The 21,930-nt window shown below is 38.5% G+C and overlaps 1 protein-coding gene across 6 annotated transcripts in view; it reads left to right on the top strand.

Annotated features, from left to right (window-relative positions):
• Nucleotides 1-21,930, top strand: part of MRTFB (myocardin related transcription factor B) — a 201,601-nt gene that overhangs the window by 118,376 nt on the left and 61,295 nt on the right. For 5 of the 6 annotated variants that reach the window (XM_037067753.1, XM_037067758.1, XM_037067755.1 and 2 more), the window contains 3 exons: nucleotides 18,292-18,357; nucleotides 20,697-20,752; nucleotides 21,830-21,905. In XM_037067753.1, coding sequence (XP_036923648.1) covers nucleotides 18,292-18,357; nucleotides 20,697-20,752; nucleotides 21,830-21,905 — 198 coding nt within the window. Of the gene's footprint in view, nucleotides 1-3,753; nucleotides 3,759-7,005; nucleotides 7,013-8,089; nucleotides 8,092-18,291; nucleotides 18,358-20,696; nucleotides 20,753-21,829; nucleotides 21,906-21,930 lie in introns of those variants that run through there. The other variant, XM_037067757.1, reaches the window with a different exon arrangement.

Raw genomic sequence — 21,930 nt, 5'->3', positions numbered from 1 at the left:
GAGATCCTATATATATTGACAATATAGAAGTATTCTATATTTTAGTGTCATGTAAATTCATAGGTATAAAGAGGTAAGGGGAAAGAACTTCCATATTTTAAAACACTTCACAGAAATAATTGTATGATAAAAATTGATCTATCTTAACCGCAGTTGCACTGAACTGGGTTTTGCTTTCTATCTCAACAGACTGTATTTCTACTCATTTTCTGGTACAGATAGAAATGAGGGTTTAAAAAAACCATGTAGAGAGACTGAGGGTGATCTGTTAGTGAAAGAAGGTTAGACCTGGGTTTACTTAGAACAGGAAAAAAAATGAGAAAAATTTTAAAGAAAGCTACTTTATTATTTGGAGTACTATGAAAACACCTTGGTTCCTATGCAAGATTGAACTCGTGAAATTCAGTTGTCGCAGTCACTGCCTACAGATGAAAACCAACAGCCAGCATCTCAAAGTTGTAGAATAAAACAAGGTTCAGGACACTGTAGAACTTCATCTGCTTTTAAGCGTGGGGTCAAACGTCAGTTGTATTAATCCACACGAGTTGGCTGCAGTTGTTAAACATTGAAACACTCTAGAGTCTCATTAGATTCTATGCTGTTTTGTCATAACAGACAAATATATAAGTGACTGTTAGTAATGTCTAATGGTTTATGCCTTATCTGTTAAGAGACACAAAATATTTATTATATTTCATGTGAACTGTGTTTGGTTTTCCATTCGTTTTTGGCCAAGTTGATTTTTGGTTTTGTTTGTTTTTTGGAAGAACAACCTTCGGGATGATTTGTAATGTCTGGATCATAAGTGTCTAGGTAACGAGGAAGGATAAACTTGGGTCCGGTCCATTTAGTTCTAATCAGAGACACGGCTTATCTCATTGGTGTTTCTGACCTGTCTACTTGAGGGGTTGGAAGTCCACTCTTTTTCTCAAGTAGTTGGTCTAGTTCTTGCTTGTGTTAGGATATTTTAAAATTCTTACTATTCCTTAGAGTACTAGTTAGCTGAAATTATTACTGAGGGGAAAATAAAATAGACTGCAAGCAAATAATCATAGATTTCAAGAGTTTATGCGACATCTTAACAAAAAAAGTAGTAATACCTGTTGCAAATGTTTGTGTCTGCTGCCTATAAGTAGTTGTCATCACACACCAGAGAGTTGTTTGAATAATAAAGCATAACCCCTCGCAGCTTCATTGATATTCACTTTTGATAAATATCAACCTATGTGTATAGTTGGACAATTTAATTATTTTTTGCTTTAGGTGACAGTAACAATAAATGACATGAATCCTGATCAAATTCAAAATAAGAAATTTTCCTTAGACCAGTTTCTTTTGTCAAAGCAGCAACAGGGAATCTTAACTTTTGACTAATCCACAAAAGGGTTAGAACATTCTCAAATAATCATCAGCATGAATGCAATGTAAATTTAATTTCTGATTCTACAACTAAAGAAGGATATTACAAATTACTGACTTGACAACTTAAGAATTAATAATTATGAGTTTTGAGAGAAAATCAGATAAATTGAGATGACTTAATTCAGATAAATGTCTTGATAAGAGTCATTAAGATACCGAATCATAATACCAGTGCTACCAGCTACTCATGTTCCATATTTATCAAGACAAAATGGTAGCAAACAGATTTAAAGAAGAACTGACATTCAGTGTACAGAGCTCTCTGTGGTAGAAAGGAAATACCACCGAAAGAAAGCTGGGTTGTGTATGAACCACCTGGACTAAACTGCTCTAACAAACAAGCCCCAAACTCAAGTGTTTTTAACCAACTGAAGTGATTTCTTGCTCAAAATATAGTCCAAGGTGGATTGGACAGCTATATCAGCTGCCCTCCAAGAAGTGACTTGGGGGTCTGGGCCTCTTTCGTTGTACCACTCAGTTGTAGGCATGGAGGATAGGAGTTACAGATTTGGGGGCCCACACTCCCTGTCTGGTGCAGGCTGGTTAAAAGAGTTGAAATAAAGTGTGAAAGTCTGTGGTATGCTCTGTGCGGACAGTCTGGTAGATAATGTGGTGTGCTGGGGCATGGCTATAATAGACCCATCTATTAAAAAAATTCACCTTTGTCTGATAAATTCTGAGTTATCCAATCTGGAGAAATAGATTAAATAAATACCTTTATCGAAGCACCAAAACTTTTTTAAGTGATGGAAATTGTCTCATACATACTCTACCTGTGCTGTCCTTTGGCTACATGTGGCTGTTTAAATTTAAATTTAAAATAAAATGAAATATGATTTTCAAACACTCAGCCCCTTAATTACCTGTGATGAGCCACATTCCATCTACTCAGAAGCCCTATGGTTAGTGGCTACTGTATTGAGCAGTGTTGATTATAAATTGCCATCACTGCAGAAAGTTACACTGAACAGTACTGCCCCACACTTCCCTCTTCCATGCCTTTGCTCACAGTGTTCCTCTCACCCCAGTTTTGCAGGTCCAAAGTCTCTTTAAACCTAATCCCCATGCCATCTTGCTAAAGAAAGTCACTTTATCCTGTCAGCTAAAAATAATTTCATCTCTCCTGTATATTCCTGATAAGTTTATCTGCATCTCTTTAAGACATTTCACCTTTTGCCATTATGGTATATAGCTGTACTATGTTCATTTATTAGACCATAGTATTTCTTGAAGATAGAATCATTGTTTGGATCATTTTAATACCTCATCCCCAGAGTCCTGCTTCTCATAAACACATTATTATTATGCAACAAGTATTTAAAGAGTATTTGAACTATTACCTTCAGATATAATTTATAATTTAATTAGAAATTAATGGCTACCCCCCAAATGTAATGTATTGGTGCCTTAAGGCACTATTCAGGTATGTAAAATAATTCACCCATGCACATAATGATCCCTAGATCATTACTAGATTACTAGAACTGTTACTTATTGTTTGATTTTTTTTCATCTGCTACTTCCAGTTGCTCTCCCTCTTCTGGTTTGCTGCTTCTAATCTTCTTTAAAGTAAGCAACAGATTAACAAAATGTGATAGTGGAATTCTGATTCTATTGTTGATTGAGCCAATAGACCTAGACAATGTATTGAGCCATAGACCGAGAAACAGGCAAATAGGCTATTGAAATAAAGCACACTACCAAGCCTTCTAAGTAAAGCACATGAATTTTGCAACATCTATTATTATTTATCTGGAAATTACTTCTTTCTCTGTTCCCTGCCAGTGCTCTACCATAATTGAAAGTGTTATATAAGTGAGGTATCACTAAATTAATGTTTTAGAAAGATAAATTTAAAGAGTAATGTATGGTACTTACAATAATTTAAATAACATATAGGTGTGAAGGAAGAGGTAAAAGATTCCTCTTCCCAGACATAATTCAATGTTTTCTTTTTAAATGGGCTCATGCTACTTTTGAGATGAAATTATATAATTTAGTTTATTAGAAATAATTTCATTTGGCGAAATTTGAGTGTTTCTCCAGAGCACCATGACAGAAGTTGTAAACCTCTTTAAGCCACAGCAGTGGTAACATAGGAGTTAAAATGTGCACACACAAAAAGAGCTATAGAAGAAAACCATGTAGGCTTTGGTCCAAATGAGTGAGAATTACCAACTGTGAGGGCCAAGACTGTCTCTTGTGCTCCAAACCGGCAAGTCATCCACACCACTGTCATCTCCAGGGGACCCCTTAGTATCATTCTTCCATGAGACGTATCCTCCAGTGAATGGCATCTCTCTACCCACTGCCCCACACCAGGAACCTGAATGAGAGTACTCCTTGACACCTTCCTTGACCGCCTCCTCATCACCAAGTCCTATTACCAAATTCTACCTCAAAAAAATATTTCATTTGTCCACAGCACTGTTTCACCATGGGTACCACGCTTCCTGAAATAGTCTTTATAGAAATTTTTATTCCAGTAAAGCTAGACCTGCAGCTGATCCCTCTCCACCCACTCTGGCCCGGCTTACTGAATGAGGTCCTGCCTCTGTCTCAGCAGCATGTGGGTACTTCTGTCTCCCTTCTGCTGTTCTCTCCCAAATGCCTCTCCCTGCCCACCCCCACCCCATAGACCTGAACAGCTGTAACTTGTCCTTCTGCCTGCATCACCATGCATGGTTGCTGTGTTGCACACAAGTTGCGATGGTTTGGGGTGCTCTTTATGTTTAAGGGGAAGATAGACATATGTGTGCGCACACACCCAGGTATAAATATGGATGTCTGTGTGTGGACATGCGTGTGGACTTACATACATGTGCATGTGTGTAAGTCCCACTCCTGAATCCATAAAACGGGAAGAAGGACCAAGATACTGAGCCAGGATGAAGTGACCTCAAAAGAGGAGCATGTGTTTACTATTCTGGGAAAAATTAGAAGTAAAAAGCCTTGGTATTTTCCTGTTTCATTGTTAATTGTTCTTTTCTTCAGGGAGCCTCCCTTAGGAATTTACATTGAGACATTTCAGACTCTTTTATACAGAATACATTTTCCCATTTCAGAGGAATTAGGAAAGAGCTTTAACCCATGAGTACCTACCTATAGCTGCACACTGAAATTCTAACACGGTGGTAGAATATAGAATTTCCTATTGCCCCCAAACTAATAAAGATAAATATTAGCTTGCTTTGGGATCATATAGGGTAAGAAATCTAGAAGATCAGGTGTGGAACCAGCATGAGCTTCAGATTAAAAATTGTCAGAAAAATCAAGTATTGTTTTAATCTCTTTACGTTGCTGGTGGTCAGGTAATTAAGTGGATAGTTTTGCTTGTGGAGTCTTATACTTCCATTTATCCCACTGTGTACTTCATTTTCACTACTTTTTAACAGAATGAGATTAAGTGTGTATGTGTGTGTCTTTCTGTCTGTACCAGTCCCCCTGGCTTACCATCTCGTTGTCATGCCACGAGAAGCACACTTGAAATTCATTCCAACTTTTGACAAAAAGGAGAAGGGAATTTGTGTGAAGGTATGATCAGTTTAAAGAAACATGCCCCATTTTTAGCAGTCTGTTTCCATGGAAACAGAAGCAGCAGCCAACCAGAGTTCTCAAAGTGCCTGTAAATTTCCAAGGCACAGTGCTGAAAACATTGTCTTCCTCACCTCATGCTGCAGGTTAATGCGGGAAACCTACTGTATGGGTAGCCTGGACTGTTAGCATTTTAGTTTTTAGTGCATTTCTGCTCTGTAATTCCTAGTAGAGGGTAACTCCTGCCTTCTAGACTGTGACCTCCTTACCAGCAAGGGTTGGTCAGTGGTTTAGAATTCTGCAGAATTCTGCAGAATTCTGCAATTTATACCACCTGCCTCTTCCCCTACGCTCCCCACCCCAGCGGACTTCGTAAGGACACAGTAGACTTCCCGACATTGTGATAAAAGGCAGTGTTTTCTATGTAGTTTAAGTCCCAACTTTTTCAGACACCTGTGTGTAGTTTTTTAAGTTATCTCTATGTTTTCCCTCCTTTTTGTAAATGGAAAATAATCACAGTATAAAAATTCCTGACCAGAATGCTGCTGCTCTTCATCGTGCCTGAGGTTTATTTAGATGTATGTGCACACCGTGTCACTCTGCTCTCTGCTCCAGACAGAAAGTGGTGATGAACTGAAGTTGGCTTAGTCAGTATGCACAGCACGGCTCTCACAGGACGAACCACCATTTTGTGTTTGGCCTCTCTGCTTTCCGTATTTTAAAATGATTTGAAGAATCTTATTTTTTTTTAATTGGCCAATTAGACCCCTGAAAAACACAACCAAAGTTCTGTAATCTTTGGCTGCCATTTTTGTCATCTGTGAGAGTAGTCCCTGTGTTTTTACTCTCTAATGCAGCATGAATTTCACATTAATTTTAAGTGGAGATGAAAAGAAATTAGTACCTGCTAGGTTTTAGTGGCCTTCCTCACTCCTTTTCTTTGTGCCTGCCCTTCTTGCATCGCGGGTACCTCTGTGCCCCGCAAAGCGATATAATTAGGTTCTGGCTTCTGTTCTACCACCACCGTCAGTNACAACCAAAGTTCTGTAATCTTTGGCTGCCATTTTTGTCATCTGTGAGAGTAGTCCCTGTGTTTTTACTCTCTAATGCAGCATGAATTTCACATTAATTTTAAGTGGAGATGAAAAGAAATTAGTACCTGCTAGGTTTTAGTGGCGTTCCTCACTCCTTTTCTTTGTGCCTGCCCTTCTTGCATCGCGGGTACCTCTGTGCCCCGCAAAGCGATGTAATTAGGTTCTGGCTTCTGTTCTACCACCACCGTCAGTCCGCAAATACCCGAGCCTCAGATTCATACAACAAAGCAAAACAGTGTTGGTTCTGCCTCATGATGATCACTTGCCTGTAGAAAATCCTTTGGTAATTTATTCTTAAATTTGGCATAGCATTCTCTTTCCTTAGAAAATTAAGTATATCATGCAAAATTGAGTAAAATGTGTTTACTAAAACATGTATATGGTAAGCATTGAAGAAAGTGCTAGAATATATCATGAGGTTCAGAAGAGAGGCCTGAAAACCCCCAACAAAATCTAGAATTCAGTATGACCAGGACTATGTAACGTAATTGTTACGGTAGTTATTGAATCAGTGAAAGGTAATGGCACCATTTGTGGTTAATGGTGGTAAGAGGGAGGCTGAGTGGGCAGTAAGAAAATCTAATTACCAGGTAGTTTTTTTTTAATCTTTTAAAACTGCTTTACTTTAAACTCTTAGGTGTTGGGGGCCAGCCCTACAGAATTCCATGTATGCACATATCACATATATACACACATAGATTTATATATTTTATATATGTGGGCACTCACACACACATATGTGTCTGTGTGTACTTAAAGGTATGCAACCCAACATTGGAAAACAGGCTGCCCCAAATCTGAAAAAATATTCTCTAAAAGACCACACAGAGGAGAGAGATCCTGCGAGTCCTCTCGTCCCCTTTCACAACAGCCGTTCTGTGTGTGTGTGTGTGTGTGTGTGTGTGCGTGCATGTGCGCACGTGCCTGCATGTTCATGGTCTAGCAGGGTGGCCAGGGAAGAAGTACTGTAGATGTTTTCCTAGGTTGTAATTACTTTCTTAAAGTCTGTTCTAGCAATTGCCTTTTAAAAATTGAATTAAAATTCAGATAACATAAAATTAACCATTTTAAAATGAAACAATTCAGGGATATGTAGTATGTTTACAATGTTGTGCAGCCACACCTCTCTCCAGTTCCAAAACAAAAACCTTGTAGCCATTAGGCATTTACTTCTATCCCCTTTACCTCCAGTTCCTGGCAACTAACAATCTGAGCTCTCTGTGAGTCTACCACTTCTGGATATTTCATGTATCTGGAATCATACAATATGTGATCTTTTGTGTCTGGTTTCTTTTACTTAGAAATGCTTTTCAGGTTCATTTATGTTGTAGCATGTACCAGCATTTCATTTCTTTTTATGGCTGAATAACATTTCATTGTACAGATTGATCACATTTTGTTTATCCATGCATCTGATAGTCTTCTCCCACCTATAGCTGTTGTGAATAGTGCTGCTGTGAACACCTGAGGTCTCTCCAGAAAGTACCCAGCCATGTACTATTAATGGTAGAGACATTTATTGAAGAAGATACGAGAAACATTGTATCTAGGACAATGATGCCTCAGTCCCCTTCAAAGTAGATACTTTGTGACCTCACACAGTTCTCCCAGCATCATTAACAGCTGAAGCATGGTGTTCCTTCTGCTGGTAGCAGAAGCCATGGACCGAATTTTGGCATGACACGTTTCATGCTGAGATCCTGACGAAAACCTCAGACACAGTAGTTTTTGGAACCCCCACATCAGCTTCTAGTTCTCTCACTGTCAGTTGCCAATCTTTGTTGATTTCAGCCCGTACATATTCAACATTCTCAGGTGTTCTGCTTGTTGCAACAGATTCTTGATTATCGTTGATGAAGTGTTTGTGCCACACCTTTGTTTGCACTGCCCTCTTTACATCTCCCTAAAAGCCTTCTGAATCATACGAATAGTTTCTGTGGAGGAACGTTCAAGCTTAGTGCAAAATTTGATACAGATTCTTTGCTGTACTTGCTCGGTCATTTTGAAGCAACGGCCACACAGTACACATGCTCAGTCAGTGGTGTCTGCCACTCCCACTGACTAGTAAGTACACTGAAGTGGTCCTTGTTCAGCCACGTTGCACATTCCAGTCCACTCTGCTTGGCTGCCAGGGTACACTGATGTCATGCAAACTGTTCTTATTTTAATAACGGTACTGTCAAATGCTGGGCTTTTTTCCAGTAGACCTTTTATGTGTGCATGTATGTTTGAGTACCGGTTTTCAATTCTTTTCAGTTTACCTAGAAGTGGAACTCCTGGGCTGACAGGAGTTCTTAACTAAAATTTTATATAATGAGGTTTGGATAGAACTGCCAGATGTTTTAATTTTGTATCTTGTGGTCTTCTTCTCTTATAACAATGATACAGTTGAGAGCCAATAAGTGACTTTGCAGTTTCCTGACTAACTTCTTTTTCCCAAGTTGTTGCCATTATTAGTTAGAGCCTTTCTGTAATAAATAACCATGTTTCTTTTCAACTTCCTCTTCACAGGCAGCAGTGGTTATTCCAAACCTCCTTCACTGGCCTCAAAACTGACTTTTCTGTCATTCATTTCACCTTCAACAGATGACCTTTCTCCTCCTCCTCTGAGAGAGTGAATAAAAGCCATCATTTGGGAACTCAGCGGACATCCCAGACCAAATCTATAAACCTGTCTGCAGCTACACCCCATCCTCACTGCCCTCCTATTACAATAAGGAGGTGTCTTTTAACAAAGGCTGTTCCTGTATGCTCTTCACCCCTCCCCTTCAAGGGACCAGCTGCCTTTTAGTCTCTTGGTTCATTCTCGTCCATATTCATTCTCACTTTTTCCCCTCCCCTCCCCTCTTGCTCTTCATTGGTTATATACTTGCTTAAGTACCAGTATGATCCATCTCAAGTTCTGTACTTTCTCAAGCTTTTCACCTTCTTTCCCACCCTACATAAGCAGCATCTTTTTTAAAAAATATATTTTATTGATTATACCATTACAGTTGTTCTATCCCCCACCTTCATTCCCCTCCACCCTGCACTCTCCCTCCCCCACCCTTCCCCCCTTTAGTTTATGACCACATGTCTCAAGTTCTTTAGATTCTATATTTCCCCTACTATTCTTGCCCTCCCCCCATCTATTTTCTACCTACCATCTATGCTACTTATTTTCTGTACCTTCTCCCCCCTTCTCCTCCTCCCACTCCCCTGTTGCTAACCCTCCATGTGATCTCCATTTCTATGGTTCCACTCCTGATCTTTGTTGTCCTTTTACTGTTCATATTTTTATCTTCTTTTTCTTATATGAATCCTTTAACATTTCATATAATAAGGGCTTGGTGATGATGAACTCCTTGAATTTGACCTTATCTGAGAAGCACTTTATCTGTCCTTCCATTCTAAATGAAAGCTTTGCTGGATAGAGCAATCTTGGCTGTAGGTCTTTGGATTTCATGACTTGGAATACTTCTTTCCAGTTCCTTCTTGCCTATAAGGTCTCTTTTGAGAAATCCACTGACAGTCTGATGGGAGCTTCTTTGTAGGTGACTGTCCCCTTATCTCTTGCTGCTTCTAGGATTCTCTCCTTCATTTTAGTCTTGGCTAATGTAATTATGATGTGCCTTGGTGTGTTCCTTCTTGGGTCCAACTTCTTTGGCACTCTCTGAGCTTCCTGGATTTCCTGGAAGTCTATTTCCATTGCTAGACTGGGGGAGTTGTCCTTTATTATTTGTTCAAATAAGATTTCCACTCGTGGCTGTTTCTTTTCCCCTTCTGGTACCCCTATAATTCAGATGTTGGAACATTTAAAGATGTCCTGGAGGTTCCAGGACATCCAGCGCATTGTCTCACTGCTCACTTCCCTGCTGGTTTATCTGCACGTGAATGTGTGACCACAGCCAGCCCACCGCCCCAAGCCCTTACTTGGTCTGCCCGCTGTGGGGCTGCCTGGGTGCCTGGGGTCGGGGGATCTTTCTTGCCTGTCCCCGTTCCGCTGCTGACTCCAGCCCTCTTACAGGTCCCAGTTGAACAGTTCGTTGTTGTCGGACTTATGTATTTACTGTTTACTGTTTACTGTTCTTTGGCTGCGTCTTTGTTCTCCAAACTTTTGTTGTATTCAAACTTGGTTTTGGGAGAAGGCACAGTGTTTCCACCTACGCCTCCATCTTGGCGGACGTCTCATGAGCAGCATCTTGAAAATCTTGTTTCTATTAGCATCATTCACGTTCTTGCTCCTTCTTTCTTTTTTTTTTAAGATTTTTTGTTTATTTATCTTTAGGGGGGAAGGGAAGGAGAGAAGGAGAGAAATATCAATGTATGGTTGCCTCTCGTGAGTCCCCTACTGGGAACAGGCCTGCAACCCAGGCCCGTGCCCTGACTGGGAATCGAAACGCGATCATGTGGTTCGCAGGCCTGCGCTCAATCCACTGAGCTGCACCAGCCAGGGCACCTTCTTTGTTTCTTATCTTCCCAGTGTGCCTTCTGTTTGTTACTCCAAAAGGCTGGCTCCTCTGTGTGTTGAAACAGCAGCATTTGGCAGTGCTGATCATGAGCCCCTTCTCGAAACACTTCGCACACATCATTCAGGCTCCTCCTCCTCCCAGGCAGCTTCCTCTGACTTCTTTGTTGGATCTTCCTTCCTAGTTGACCAATAAGTGGGCTTTTCGTTGTTAACTTTCCTAAGAGCACAGACCTGGGCTTCTTTTGCCTTTCCTTTTTATATTCTCTAACTCAGCAAACCTTGCTTCAAATACTACATAAGTGACAACTTCAGAATTTCAGATTCCTGCTAAAACCTACTTCTGAAGCCTGGGCATGTCCCCTTCCAATTCAGACATGTCCCAGACTGAACTCCCTAATGGCCGACTAGTGCTCTTTCCCTCAGTAAGTGGTCTCCTCGGGTGCTCAAGCCAGAAACCCAGAATCATCTTTATCTCTTTCTCCTTCAAACACCACATCCAGGCCTTTACCACTTACTGTTGGTGACATTCTAAGGAGGGCTAAAGTCTGGCCAGCGTATCGCTCCACTGTACTGGAGTTGAAGAAAAAATGCAAGTCTTAATGCTTAAATTTTCTACCCTCGAACATCAGGGAAAAAATGTATAAAATTTATAAATAAATACATGATTTCCAAGAGCTTAACCTGAGCTTCTGACAGCTAGTCAAAAACCCAGTGCCATCACTTTTACTAATCCCTTTGATATCTTATGGTAGTCCCTTTCTGCTTATTAATTATCCTAAATTTTACTATTATTTTGGGATCGTATTGCCAGTTTTAGGTCAAAGAGAATTTAAAGTTACTTTACAACATGATGATGTACAGTGTGGGGAAGAAGTGAGCAGAAAGGTACTCTCCTACCTTGTAGGTGGAAATAAAGATTGGTGCAGTCATTTGGATTGCAAAGGCCCATACCAAAAACTTAAATGTCTGTCTCACTGTTAGAAATATAATGTGTGTATGTGGTATAAAATCAAAAGATGCAAAAAAATGAATCAGAGGAATCATTGCAGCCTTCTTTATAATGCAGAAAAATCTCAAAACTTAAGAGAATATGATTGATACATCCATGTGTTAGATACAGCCATTAATACAGCCAATAAGAATGAGCTAGATTTCATGTTTTTTAAAGAAAAAACACAAACTACATGACTAGTTAGATCCCAACCCGTATATTTCCTTTGCATATTTTTACGATTTTACTTATGTATTTTTAGAGAGAGGGAAAAGGAGGGAGAAAGAAAGGGAGAGAAACATCAATGTGAGAAACAACATTCAATTGCCCTCTTGTATGTGCCCCAACTGGGAACCAACCCTGCAACCCAGGTATGTGTCCTGACTAGGAATCAAACCAGCAACCTTTCAGTTTGTGGAATGGCCCAACCAACTGAGCCACACCAGTTAGGGCTCTTTTACATATTTTATATTTCATGTTGTTGAAATATTCACAAAACATTCTCTGTAGCCTTACAAATTGAGCAATGGTTACCTTTATGCATAAGAAGGTCTGGAGGTCTACAGTAACATGGGCTAAGTTTCACTTTTCTTTTTAATGCCTTTTTAATCTTAATGTATCACTGTTAATTTAACAAAAAATTGTGAAACATGGATTTTTAAATAGAGGCAGTGGTGCTACAGATAGTAGGGTAGTTCTGCGTCCCAGTCTTCAGGAGCTGACCCTTCAGGGTGTGACTCCTTACTCTCTGGCTGCAGAATAACCATAGACAGCCAAGAACTGTAAATACATGACTTTGTAGAATTACTTTTTAAAATCCTCTTTATAATGAGGGAGGCTGTGTGTGGAAGCAGTGGATATATAGGAAATCTCTATATCTCCCCCTTAATTTTGTTGTAAAAATAATAAAACTGCTTTAAAAAATAGTCTTTTTTAAAAAATCCTATGGTTTTAGATTGAAAAAAAGGTTATCTTTGGCAAGTATCTAAAGTAATAGTAGTAATAGTAACAATAATAATTTAATATTTATTTTTAATGTAAAGGAAAACTAATAGTTTATCAGTCCTCTACCCTTTCGGTGTAAATTTTTGAGATGTCTTTGGCCTCTAACCTGAATACACAAATGCAGCTGTAGACTTTACTGCTTGATAAAACGCTGAAACCAGGACTGAACGGGCCCTCAAACTTAATTGTCCTAAGGTGTTACTGAGCTGCCAGTGAATCCCTCCTTCATGTAAATTCAAAAGGCAGTGAGAATGTTGGCTTTCCTAAATTCTGTTGCTTTTATAGGATCAGGCCCCTAATTTAACACTGTTTAAACAGTACATAATAAATTTTTGCCAGCCAAACACTGTATTCTCTTAACTACTCAAACATCTGTTTGAAAATAAATTAAAAAATAAGTAAAACCCCGAAACCAGTGTCTGTTTTTTGCTTAGTATTAACTTCAGAGTCAATACATAGTTCCTAGAGTGTTCTTTAGTGCTCCGTCTTTGCTTCTACCTCTGCTTTACCTGACCATTACTTGCCTGCTCAGGGGTTTTTTTGTTTTTTCACCCCTCATGATTCTGCAGTTTTTCTGTCCAGTGTCTTATAACTAAATAATGTACATCAGACCCTCTTTCTAGCTTGCAGACAGCTGCTCATCTCCCCTCTGCTCTTCAGCCTACCCTCCTTCATACCCCATGACTACCTATTTATAAAGAATCTCTACGACCATGGCTGCCTGCCATACTGCTTCCCAGAAAGTGTCATTTCTGCTTTGTTTTTACTGTATACAGTCCTCTGACGTCCCCTTGCAACACTGGGCTGAAACTGTGCTTTGTTTTGGCTTATTCAAATCACGCTAAATTGCTACATGTTATTAAAATGCTGCGTATTTTTTTCTTTACTGTGAAAAACAGCATAATTATGTCATATTAAGGAAACATTTCAAACATCTACGTAAAGAAACAAAAAGAATAGATATATCAGCTTGATTCACAAAGCACCTGGAAATTTCAAAATGCAGTATAAGTATTATGTGAAGGACAGTATGATATTTTAATGTTTTTCACATTGAAAATTAATACTAAAATTTTGTTTTAAAAGCACCTTAAACCATTAAGAAGCAGGGAAAAGGAACTAAATGAAGATACTTTTAAATATCTCAACTATTAATGATACTGGATAAGAATGATATTTTATCTTTACCATTAAATGAGCTACCCTTCATTTTTTTAAATAGTAAAGTCAAATTATTATTTGTATATAAAAAAACAAATATAAAGCACCTCTCTGATACAATATTGTTTTTATCTGTTCTAACAAGCAAACACTAAGTACAATTTCCAAAATTATACACCCTTTTCTTTGTTGAAACGTAGTAAGAAATCATGGTTGAATGGATGATAAGTGAGTGTGTTACAGCCTTACCTCTTTCAGTTGATGAGGGCCTTCGGCGTGTCTCTCGTGGTTGCAGCATCAGGAAGTATGGAGCTGCGATGGAGTTCTTAACTTGTGGGAACTGCGTTTGTACAGAGAACACAGTACTAGCTGTGTAATGAGATATACATACTTTATATCTCCCCCATCATTTTGGGGGAAAAATTAAACAAGTTTAAACCCAAACATTTTAAACTTAAAGTCGTTGTAGGTGCATAAGTTGAATCATTTTTGATTATATATTTTTCAAAGATAAAGACATTCTTAGAGCATGGATAGAGCTGGAGAACATTATGCTAAGTGAAATAAGCCAGTCAGAGAAAGACAGATCCATATCATTTCATTCATATGTGGAACAAAATGTAGTAACAAGTGAAAGAGAGACAGACTCACAGATAGAGAGCAGGCTGACAGCCGGGGTGGGGGAGGGGGGTGGTTAGGGAGTGAAGGGGTAGAGCAAGAGGAAGAAAGGGATTGTGAACTTGGACAACAGTGCGGTGGTTGTGGTGGGAGTCGGGTATAAGGAGGATCAATGGTAATGAAAAAATACAATAAATATACGTTTAAAATAAATAAGTAAATAAGACATTGTTAGGAAACGTTTAAATGTGCACAATTATCATATGAATTCTATTTTAACTCTATTACTATGTCCTATGTTTTCTGAAAGGATGTAGTTGTTCACTCAGTGCTTTGAACTTTTTTCTCCCTGAGAATTCTATAGACTTACATGTTTTCTTTTCTTGCTTGTAATTATTGGCAAGATGGCCATGGAGGATACTGAATTTTAGTCTATTAACGAATTAGGATGGAAGCTATGCCAGCCCAGTAGCACAGTTGATCAGCTCAACTAGACACCATGGGAGATTGCTCTTGGGTTCAGTCTTCGGACACGAGGCCATTGCCCAAGAAACTGTCTTCCTAGGACGCTGTCCTCCACCACCACCACCCATTTGCCACTGCAGAGAAACAGTGCTGGACCAGGGCCTAGTCTTCAGTTTTCAGAAATAGAGTTTTGTCGACACATGCAGTGTCAGGCTTTCCACAGATCAGCCAGCATACCACTTTATTCCATGTTGTTAAGAAAGCACTCCTGTGCAACAGGCCCTGTCATATTCCATGATCTGGGCCTTCCCTCCATGCAGATGCGAATGTGGAGGCCACAGAGGGAGGGAGACAGTCTCCAGGCCTCGTTCACAAAGGTCCCAGGGAAACTTGATAAAGCATCTTGATCCCACAACTGTGAATGCCTCCGGTCGTTAAGAGTCCAGCCCTCTCCCTTCACAGTCGTGGATGAGCACTGCCCAGTTCTGCCCAGGCTGTCTGCATCAGTGGTGTTCAACCAGTTCGCTACAGCACAACCGACGGGCCTCACGTTGAAACGTGCAGTGTCTTTAGTCAGGGGCACTGGACCTCTTTTCCCTTAGATTGTCAAATTTAAAAATGACAGTAGCCAACACAATAGCCAGCTGGTGTGAATGAATCAAAATTATGCCCTTTTGTTTTGTCAAGTTGGCAAAATACATACTTTTGAGTATATCACAGAATTCTAGTAGTAATTAGTTTATGTGTACGATGGGATGAAAAGGTTGGTCTTCATCACTGGTCTTCATCATTCGAGCCTTATTCTTCTTGGGTTTTGACATTCTGTAAGGTGAAGATATCAACTTCATCCAATAGTTGTCATTTATTATATATTTTTTATAAATATGATGAGTGGGATGTGCTAAAAGGATGTTTGATATTTTCCAGAATTATGAGGCTGTACCTATTTGACTGGACTCTTTGTAACATTAGTTTTTCTCAGAAGAGCCTCTATCAAGTTGTGAGCAACTGGCTATATTTAATATGAATGAATATTATAATATATTGTGTTTTAGCATGGTACATTATGTCTCATATTCAATATAATGTGTCCAGTACTGCCCACCTATTAGTACAGTTAAAACTAAGTCAAGCAGGGTCATCAACAGTCTTAACAACACAGCTAGTGATATGCCTTCTCTCCTATTCATGTTCTTCCTAATGTCTTAATAAACGAATATGCGTGGGGAAGGCTGCCTGCCACACTACTTTGAGTGATGGTTGTAGTGTAGTGATACTGCTTGCTTCTTGGGAAGATTATATAAGCAATGTTGAGAGCACTGATTGGGAAGATTGCTCTCCTGTATTCAAGTGGTATGACATCAGTAAGATTGATTGCTTTACCATCAAATAAACAGGTTTGCATTTGGTTTTTGTTTTAGCAATTGGTGACTGATGAGATGCGTTAATTTTGTGTGTTCCCTCCTGGTAGCAGATACCTGTTACATGTCAGCATGAAAGTGCAATGTCTAATCAGGGATGATGTAACCAACCGGATAGCTGTCAAAGTGCATGAGGGCAACTGACCAATGTACAGGCAGGAGATGCTTCAGGACTATCGAGCTGTTGTCTTCAGTGTTGGTTTGCAGATCAAGTTGTTGCAAATGTTTCCATCATTCTAAGACATCATCACCCCAAAATATGTATTGCATTTGATACATTTGTCTCACAAGTATAGTGCTTTGTTTGTTTGCTGTAAAATGAAGAGGGCTGTTAATGTTTTCATTACCCTTTCTGTTTTACTCCTTTCTTTGAGGACTCCCTTGGGAGAAAGGAAAGACTGCTAGAGGTTCTCCAGCAGATGTGGACCCCTGTGTTCCAGAAGTGTCAGCCTTTGAACTGGAGATTGTTTTGAGCTTTTTCTCTTCTCATATTCCTTTTCTCGAGATTCTATCACCTGAATATGACTGTTAATTTCACACCAGCATTAACTTTAACATTCATAGGAGAATGTTGGAGTATGCAGCCATTTGGGTGCTATCAGATTCACAGGTCAACTCCTTTACTTTCGTTCCTAGTAGAGTGGGAACATACTGTCCTCAGTAAACTGTAAATTATCAGGGAACAAATCTTTGAGTTAGAGCATAATTGATCCAAAGTATCACAAAGCATTTTAATGTGAGAAACGTGCGTGGGGTTTTTTTTGACTCATTAAATTTTTCTTTTGTTTGTGTAATAGAATTTTGTTGCTTCAATTCAAAATGGGATGCCTTAAAACTTTGTGATCCTATGACCCCCCCCCCAAAAGGAGCAAGAATTTTTTTCAGTACTTAATAAAGGATGACATACATATCTAGCAATGAATTAGAAAAGTGTTTAAAAGGTGTGTTATGGTATAGCATCTTTTTGAAGTATACCTAAAATTGTGCTTTGCTCTTCCGTCGCACAAGAGCAAGCAGAAAGCAAAGGCTGTGAGGGCCACAGGCCTGAGGGGTTTGTCGCAAGTAGGAGCCGTCATGTGCATTTCATGTGAGCCTGGGTAAAAGGCCAGTCTAAGCCAGCTCCTGTTTCACCCATCACCCTTTTGCTAGAAGATTCTCTGCCTTCCTTCTCTACATTTAAGAGAAATACACATAGGAAATTGTTGGGTGTTTTGCTTATTGACAACCCTTAAGCAGATACTTAATAATCCTATCCTTGGTTTTTATCCAGGGTTTGAAACAATAATAAAAATGGAAACTTAAAATTTAATGTAAACCAAGGGAAGTATTTTTCAAAGTTACTTTATTTATTCCTCTTTTGAAATTAGCTCATTTTCCAGCCTAAACTATAGAGATGCTATGAAAGGAATCCACTTGAGAATTTGAGTAAAAAAGATTATTTTGATTGAGTTAGCAAATTGGATTTCCACCTTTTATGATATATACCTTGATTTCTATAAGTTCTAATGATTTATTTCCTTTTTTTATTAAAATGATATGCTGTCAATCAATTCGTGACTTTCTTAGAACTTATAGATGAGGTATGGTATTTGTGCAGAGATCATTAAACTTGAAATTCTTAATTTGGAAATTTTTCCCGTGGGTCATCAGTGATATCTCCTTGGTCTAATTGTAATTATGCAATTGACCTTCATTAAAGCTATTTAGAATTTGTTCCTAATGGAGAAAATCCCTCCAAATAATTCAGTCTTTCCTTTAAAATGTATTTTTTTGCTATAACTTGTTTTTAATAAAAAAACTAAGGAAGGTTAAGGAACTCACATTTCTATTCCTACAAATAAGACAATGTATGAGTCAGTAATATTTGCTTATTTGCTGAGTACTGGGTGATTGTATTTAAACAACAAATACTTGGTTTTACTCATCAAGTTAAGATTAAGTAACCAGAGAGTATTTTGAGAGAACTTCAAAGTTCATCATAGTCAGAAATCACGGACTCATTTTCTTTTAACAGGTTGCATGGTAACAGGTGGTATCCTTACTCAGTTAGAAATTAGAAGGTGTTTAATAAAGTTGACTCCTGCAGTCGCCTCCAAATGCCAGTGGTAAATGATTGTTTCCTCTTCACAGTGCTCCAGCTGAGGCTGCAACAGAGGAGAACAAGAGAACAGCTAGTGGACCAGGGCATCATGCCACGTAAGATTTCAGTGTCCTCGTCATCTCTAATGGGACGTAACAAAATAGGCATGTCCAAGAAGAATGTGGAGCACACTATACTCAGTTGTATCTATGTACTCAAATAGATAATTAATTGCCAGATGAATGTATAAGGAAAAACCAGGCTTCAGCACTGCCAACTTGAGAGAATCATTTAAAGCACATTTGAAAAACTGATGCTGATTAAAAGATGGACTCAAATTTTATATTATACAAAGAACACCTTTAAAACTCTGTAACTAGGCTAACATCAGTTCTTTGAACTGCAACATTTGTTTTAGTTTTAAATAATTGAAGTAATCACTCTACATAATAGGTCCAGTGTTACTTAGACTTGCAAAAGCAGCATGATAAATTAACTCAAAACCTTATTCTAATTTAAATTATCTTTGCTAACATATGGGCTATAATCGGTTAAGGACTAATAAACATCCTATTTTAATTAGTAAAATCTTTATTCCCCAAGTTTAGATATTTTCCACCTATCTCTAAGCTTCAGTCCTTCATTTTTTGCAGGTTGATTAATTTTAGAATATTTGTCCAGGTTGTCTTCTTTACCTGTAGTCACCAAGTTTGAAGATGATGTTATATTTTAGAGGGGAAGAGTGATTTTGTATAGGCCATTAGAGGATTATTTATGGATTTTGTCAAAAAATTGATTTATCTAAGAAGTAATTATTTGGCTTTTAAAAAACAAAGAAATTACAAAATGCTTTTATGCTTCCTAGTCTTCTAAGTCACTGATACTACCTTTTTTGGTTTATAAAGAACAGCTTTTCTCTGCAATGGATTTTCCTCATTGAATGGTCAATTTCCTCATATTTTTTTGGACTATTAATTATATAAATATTTTAAAGCTGGCATTGTAACAGGGTTGAAGCTTGTTTAATGATCTGCCAGACTTCTCCACCACTACATTCCCAACTGGGAATGGGATCAATCAAATAGGATCAAATTATGATGTTTAAGACACCGCTGCTAAGCCAGTCGTAATCTGGTTTTAGAAGCTGATCCGTAGCCACTCCTCTTTGGACTGGGTTGCTGGAAGTCTTTGCTGTGCTTCAAGCACCAGAGCTTACAATAGTAATGCTACCGAGAGCTGGCTGGCCCCATTTAGGGATGACAGCCCAAGTGAGCCTAGCCCTGCATCTCATCCATGTCATTTGACCGCCCTTAGTCATAGGTGCAGAATGTTATCAGATAGTGGTGGGCATACACATAAGAGAATCTGCACAGATAATTGACAGAAATACTGCAGTAGGCAGTATTTTAGTAAATAAACACTGCTTGCCCTTACCCTCTCTCTGGGATTCTGGAATATTTAATCTACTAGCAGTTAGTGTATTAAAGAATTACTATGTCATTTGCACTACTGTGTCTAAATGCACCGTGAGTGAGTGGGGTGCATTTGCTTTGTGGTGTGGCAGAAAGAGCATGAACCTTTCGATTCAGAATTCTAGGTGTAAATCTACACCTAGACCATCATCTAGCTATATGACTTAAAGAATTCATTTTACTTTTGAGCCTTTCGTCTGTGCTGGGGTAATTCCTGCCTTGCAAGGTCATTGTGATGACCAACAGCAATATAATTGTGATTGACCACAGAACACTGGGTTAAGCCTGTTAATGGGTTCTCAGTAAATGGTAAATCAGATCTGTGAGACATGGAGTGAAGAGTGTCCTCATGTTCAAGGTTAGATCACTCATGATTAAATGTCCTAAGGATATTTGGGTTTTTTCCCAGTAGTTGATATGGCCATTAAAAGCAAAGATCTGTCAAGGAATCACCAAAGAGTTCCCTTGTGGTGGCATAATATTTCACCCCAACTATTGGTTGGAACTAATCTGACCTGATATTTGCATTGTCATTATGTATACAACTCCATTTTATTTATTTACGGAGAGAGGGGAAGAAACATCAACGTGAGAGAGAAACATTAATCAGTTGCCTCTCACACACCCCCAGCTGATATAATAACAACCATAGGCAACTGAGGGATGTGCCCTGATGGGCAGTTGAACTGGCGACCTTTTGGTTTGCGAGATGACACCCAACCCACTGAGCCACACCACTCAGGACTACAACTCCATTTTTAACGCTCACTTGTTTTATTTGTACAATACGTAATTTTAATTCTGAAACATTTAAGGTTCCAAATTTTGCAGATCTCCTAAAGGAACTAGTAAATAAATAGAACTGTACATGCAAGCTAATATGATCAAGACGAAACATCAACAAGACATAATATATATAACATTTGACTGAAGTATTAACTCCTCTATTTATACCATGAAACCGATTTCTTTTCCTTTCACAGCTTTGAAGAGCCCAGCGGCATTCCATGAGCAAATAAAAAGCTTGGAACGAGCCAGAGTAAGAAATCTCAGTTTTAAATGTTCTACTTTTCTGTTTCTCTCTTTTATTTCAAAGTGCCTGTGGACAAGTTGCAGTATATTTTCAGGATACATATGGTATATAGAGTAATATATTCGGGGTAGTTTTATCTTGGAGGTTGGTAGAAAATACATGACATTCAAATTTTGTTCTTTTAAAACCGGTGACTAATTTTGTAGGTAAAGAACAAATCATATTTTTTCACTTTCTTGCTTCCAAGGCATAACCATAGTTTTTAGAATAATAGTAGAGTCGTTCTGCAGTGTGCTACCCCAGCAGATGGACACAGGCCCTGCTGTGTACCCCCTGTACATTTGACCAAGAGTCGGAGAGTCTGGCCGAGTGAAAGACTGTGGCCTGTGTTCCACTCTGCTTTATTTTTTGGGTTGACTATCATAGTTACACGTCTAATTGATATTTATTATATTTCTTTAAAATGTACATTTTTCTTTTTATTCTAAGGAAAACTTTTATCATGTTTTATGAAAGGCATGTTCTAAAAATTTCTTTAGCATTTTCTCAGGGTGCAATAATGCTCTCTTTGAGTCTTATAAAATATAAAACCCATTTTAAAACCCTATTTGGAATTGAATACAGTTCAGAGTAAGAAAATATGGCCAAGGATATGATGAACTCATCAAAGAAAATACATAACAAATTTTTAGGAAAAGTGTTATATAGGTGGATTTTTCACTTGACCTGAAGATTAAATTTTATTGATTTTAGTCATTCAAATAAGCAAAATTAATGTCTGTTCAAAAATCAGCTTCCAAATCAGAGCCTTTGCTTTTGCCCAGTTTTAAAAGAAAAGTCTATAAACCGATTGCTTTACTCCAGCACACACTCCAAGTCCCTGTGTGGTGTTAAAGGCTGTAGTTTAAATCATGTATTGGGTAATAGTTTCTCAGAGTACTAATTTCTGCTCTTTCCTTCCTCTCAAAATCGTGGCCAAAAGGATATCAATTAATTTCAATGGAGTGCCTTGAGAGAAAAATATGTAAAACTACAATAAGTCATAAACAGTTTGTGGTAAGACTTTCTTTTTTCCCCCTAAAGACTGAAAACTTTTTGAAGCACAAGATTCGGAGCCGACCAGATCGTTCTGAACTTGTCAGGATGCACATTTTAGAAGGTAAAGTTTTTTTTGTTTTTTTTTT

The sequence above is a fragment of the Sturnira hondurensis genome, unplaced genomic scaffold (genome assembly GCF_014824575.4).
Source record: "Sturnira hondurensis isolate 20B ecotype Veracruz unplaced genomic scaffold, ASM1482457v3 Scaffold0017394, whole genome shotgun sequence".
Lineage (NCBI taxonomy): Eukaryota > Metazoa > Chordata > Mammalia > Chiroptera > Phyllostomidae > Sturnira > Sturnira hondurensis.
This window is presented reverse-complemented; position numbering and strand designations above follow the sequence as displayed.